This window comes from Vicia villosa, linkage group LG4 (assembly GCF_029867415.1).
Source record: "Vicia villosa cultivar HV-30 ecotype Madison, WI linkage group LG4, Vvil1.0, whole genome shotgun sequence".
Taxonomy (NCBI): Eukaryota; Viridiplantae; Streptophyta; class Magnoliopsida; order Fabales; family Fabaceae; genus Vicia; species Vicia villosa.
Genome location: NC_081183.1, coordinates 149,691,207 through 149,694,452, shown reverse-complemented (window position 1 = coordinate 149,694,452; position 3,246 = coordinate 149,691,207). Strand labels below are relative to the sequence as shown.

The 3,246-nt window shown below is 28.4% G+C and overlaps 1 protein-coding gene across 1 annotated transcript; it reads right to left on the bottom strand.

Annotated features, from left to right (window-relative positions):
* Positions 1–1,474: 1,474 nt before the first annotated feature.
* LOC131599924 (uncharacterized) lies at positions 1,475–2,801 on the bottom strand. Its single transcript, XM_058872163.1, has one exon. It carries the CDS (start codon positions 2,661–2,663, stop codon positions 1,707–1,709), a length of 957 nt encoding a protein of 318 aa, XP_058728146.1. The 5' UTR covers positions 2,664–2,801; the 3' UTR covers positions 1,475–1,706.
* Positions 2,802–3,246: the final 445 nt, after the last annotated feature.

Genomic DNA, 3,246 nt, shown 5'->3' with positions numbered 1-3,246 from the left:
TATACTATCATGACATTATCATTATTAAATAAAAAAATAAAATTATATAAAAGAAAACACTTGTTTCACGTGGTTGATATGCACTCCAATCCAACTAGTGTATCAGTTGATTGTTTTTAATAATGTAAAGTGGTGTTATCAACTTTTAATTGATTTAGATAGCTTTTAATATTATACTCTTAATTTAATTTTTTTATGCGTACACATTACACTTGGTCATTGCAAAAAATAGTCTCTCTCACTATGTAAAATATATATTGAAAGTTTAACCATTATTTAAATAGATAAAATAGCCGTGTTCAAATACAAATTGTTTAAATAAAAATTATAAATTAATTTCGAAAAACTTTAAAATATAAAAAAAAGTTAAAGATTATTCAATTTATTTCAATGTTTATGAGTGAAAGTAAAAGTCATTTAGATCAGATTATAATTCAGATTAAATTTTTTAAAAACAATTCAAACAAATCAAATCAATCCATTGCATATATTTTAATATTTATTTATTTGTGACGCAAATGATATATTCCATTAACTTATTATTAGTTAATAATTTATTTGTTTAATTATTAATTATTAATTTAGTTTAATCTATTTATTTTTATGATTTTATTTGTTTCAAATATAATCAATTAATATGTAATATCAATTTTTAATAGATTATACGTTACATATTACACCAAATATATAATTTTACATTGTTTTTAAAATATAAATATTAATAAAAAATTATAATTTTCAATTTTGATATTAAAAAAACAATCTAAATTAAACAAGTAAAAATAGATTGGATTTAATCAAATTTTTTAAATAATCATCAAAAATCACACAATTAATTATAATTAATTTTATAATGAGTTTTTATCTAAAAATCTATTTAAACCGCGCATGAGCATTGTTCCGTAAAAACTCTCTTGTTTAAAAATGACTTATAATATACTCCTTCATCTGTCCCAAATTATAAGTTAATTTATTAAAAAAATTGTATGTTACAATTTCAATACAACTTTAAAGACTTTTTTTTTCCAAATATATTCTCTATGTTACTTTTTTTTTTTTTTTTGATACAAAGGAGGACCGACTTCTTTCGATTCTCATAATTTTTCTTTTCCCCATAATTAATGAAAAAAACTAATGTAAATTTATATATAATTTCTATTTTCCATATAAAATTAATTGTCTTTTCTTAAACGTGTGAAATATCCAAAATACTAATTTGGGACAGATAGAGTATAAGTTGGATAATATTAAATGGGTTTGTCTAACCTTTTTAAATGTATAACTTGTTTAAAAAGTAACATATAACATATGAGTTAGCTAATAATAGAAAGTCACACAAATCACAACACTTGCAAAAACGTAGTATATGTGAATAAACTAAAACCATGGTTATACCTTTATTAAGTTTCTTTCCAAAACAAAACTGATAGGATAGGATAACGTGATTGGAAAAAAAAATCAAAAAACCAAATAATACGTTAATAAGGAAATTTCTTTCTTATATTCACAAAACGTTAAACACTCATAATCCTTGAATAACATCCAAATACATGCACACATCACACTCCTAATCTAACAACTAATCACAAATTAACTTTCATAATAAACAAATAAAATTAATCACAATTGAAACACCATGCATGCACCCCCTAATAATAATAATTTCCAAGAAGCTTCTTATAATTTTGTCTCCACTCTTTGTACTTCTACCTTTCAATATCAACAGGTGAAAAAGTTTTTTTCCCCACATGAATAAAGCTCTTTTGGTTGCCAACTAAGCTTCCCTTTTGATTTTCCACGTCATCATTAAACTTTTCAAATTCTTCTCCTTCTTCTTCAATATTCCCCAACGTGAAATACCTTACCTTATTTTCATCGAAGAATTTAGTACAAATCAAATAGAAAGAAACACCAAAAATGGTGACAAGGATTAAAAACCAACTAAACATAATATTAACAAGTGCAATAGCACGATGAAGCGATTCATCATCAGAACATCTCACAACTCTATGACCTTCTTCAAGATTCATAAAACATCCTTTTGAAATCAAACTTGGTGTCCAAAGCATGAATCCCATAATCATAAGCCACAAGCCTTGGAAAAATATACTCAAGGATCTCACGAAGCTAACCAAGAAGCTTTTTTGCATGGAGATTCCGAAAAGAGTGGTTGAAAAGGACACAAAGATAAGAGCTTGTAAGAGAAGATGATATTGTCCTTCCGGTCCCATGTGATCGGATGAATGGAGATGAAAGAGAAGAAATTGTTGGAAAAAAGCTATGGAAGCTAGGAGTTGAGTTAAGGAAGATTTTGATTTGGTTTCGAGTTTATCGAGGATGATAGCGAATACGGCGTAGACGAAGAATGTCATGGAGATTGAAGCGTGTTCGAAGTTGTGGAGATGGTTTGAAGGGATTGTTCCGTCGGGGTCGAAGGGTTGGTGTCGGTCGGGACCGATGAAAAGCTCCATGGAGATTGAAGATATTGTGGCTACCATGATGAGGAAGAGTTCGAGGTATTTGAGTTTTGAGGTTGGGAACCATGGTGAAGAAATGTAGGTTTTTGGATTTTGAAGATGGAGTTTGGTATGGTTGAAAAGGTGCCATAGGCCTATTATCAAGAAACCAAAACCAGGAGCAACATGGCCTACTAGAGTGCCCATGTTTAAGGATGTTTTTTAAGGATGTTTTTTTAAGGATGTTTTGGAAGAGGGAATAGAAGAGAGGGTTTGGTTGAATGAAAATGGATGGAGAAAGGGATTGGGGGTTCAAATATTTAAAGAGGGAATTATTTAAGATTGTCTAGAGGGTTCTATGAGTAATTCAAGTCCAACATTAATTTGTGACTTACTAGGTTGGGGAATAAGGGTTTGTTTTGTTGTTTTAATTTTCTACATTATGACCAAGTGACGAATGAGATGAGGTTTAGCATGTTTCTGACTTTCTAGATGAATAAAATAAGGTTAGAGGAGCACGCAGCCCTTGTGATTGTCCCCTTTGTGTAGATTAATGTTGTGCAACACATGACAATGATGACATCATATGATTTCGGTCTTTTTTGGTTTGAATGATTTTTTGGTTTTTTGTATTATTTTGATTTGGGATTTAAAGAGTGTATTTATCTATGAAGTTTTACGTTTGAGATACGCTGGTTCTGACGATTTTTATTTGGTCAATTTATTTAAGATAAAAAAAACTTTGATATTATTGATAGTCTTACAAATAAATGGTAGGATTAAATTAGTT

Coding starts and splice junctions, on each gene's coding strand:
- LOC131599924 (XM_058872163.1), bottom strand. CDS start 2,663: ATGGGCACTCTAGTAGGCCATGTTGCTCCTGGTTTTGGTTTCTTGATA.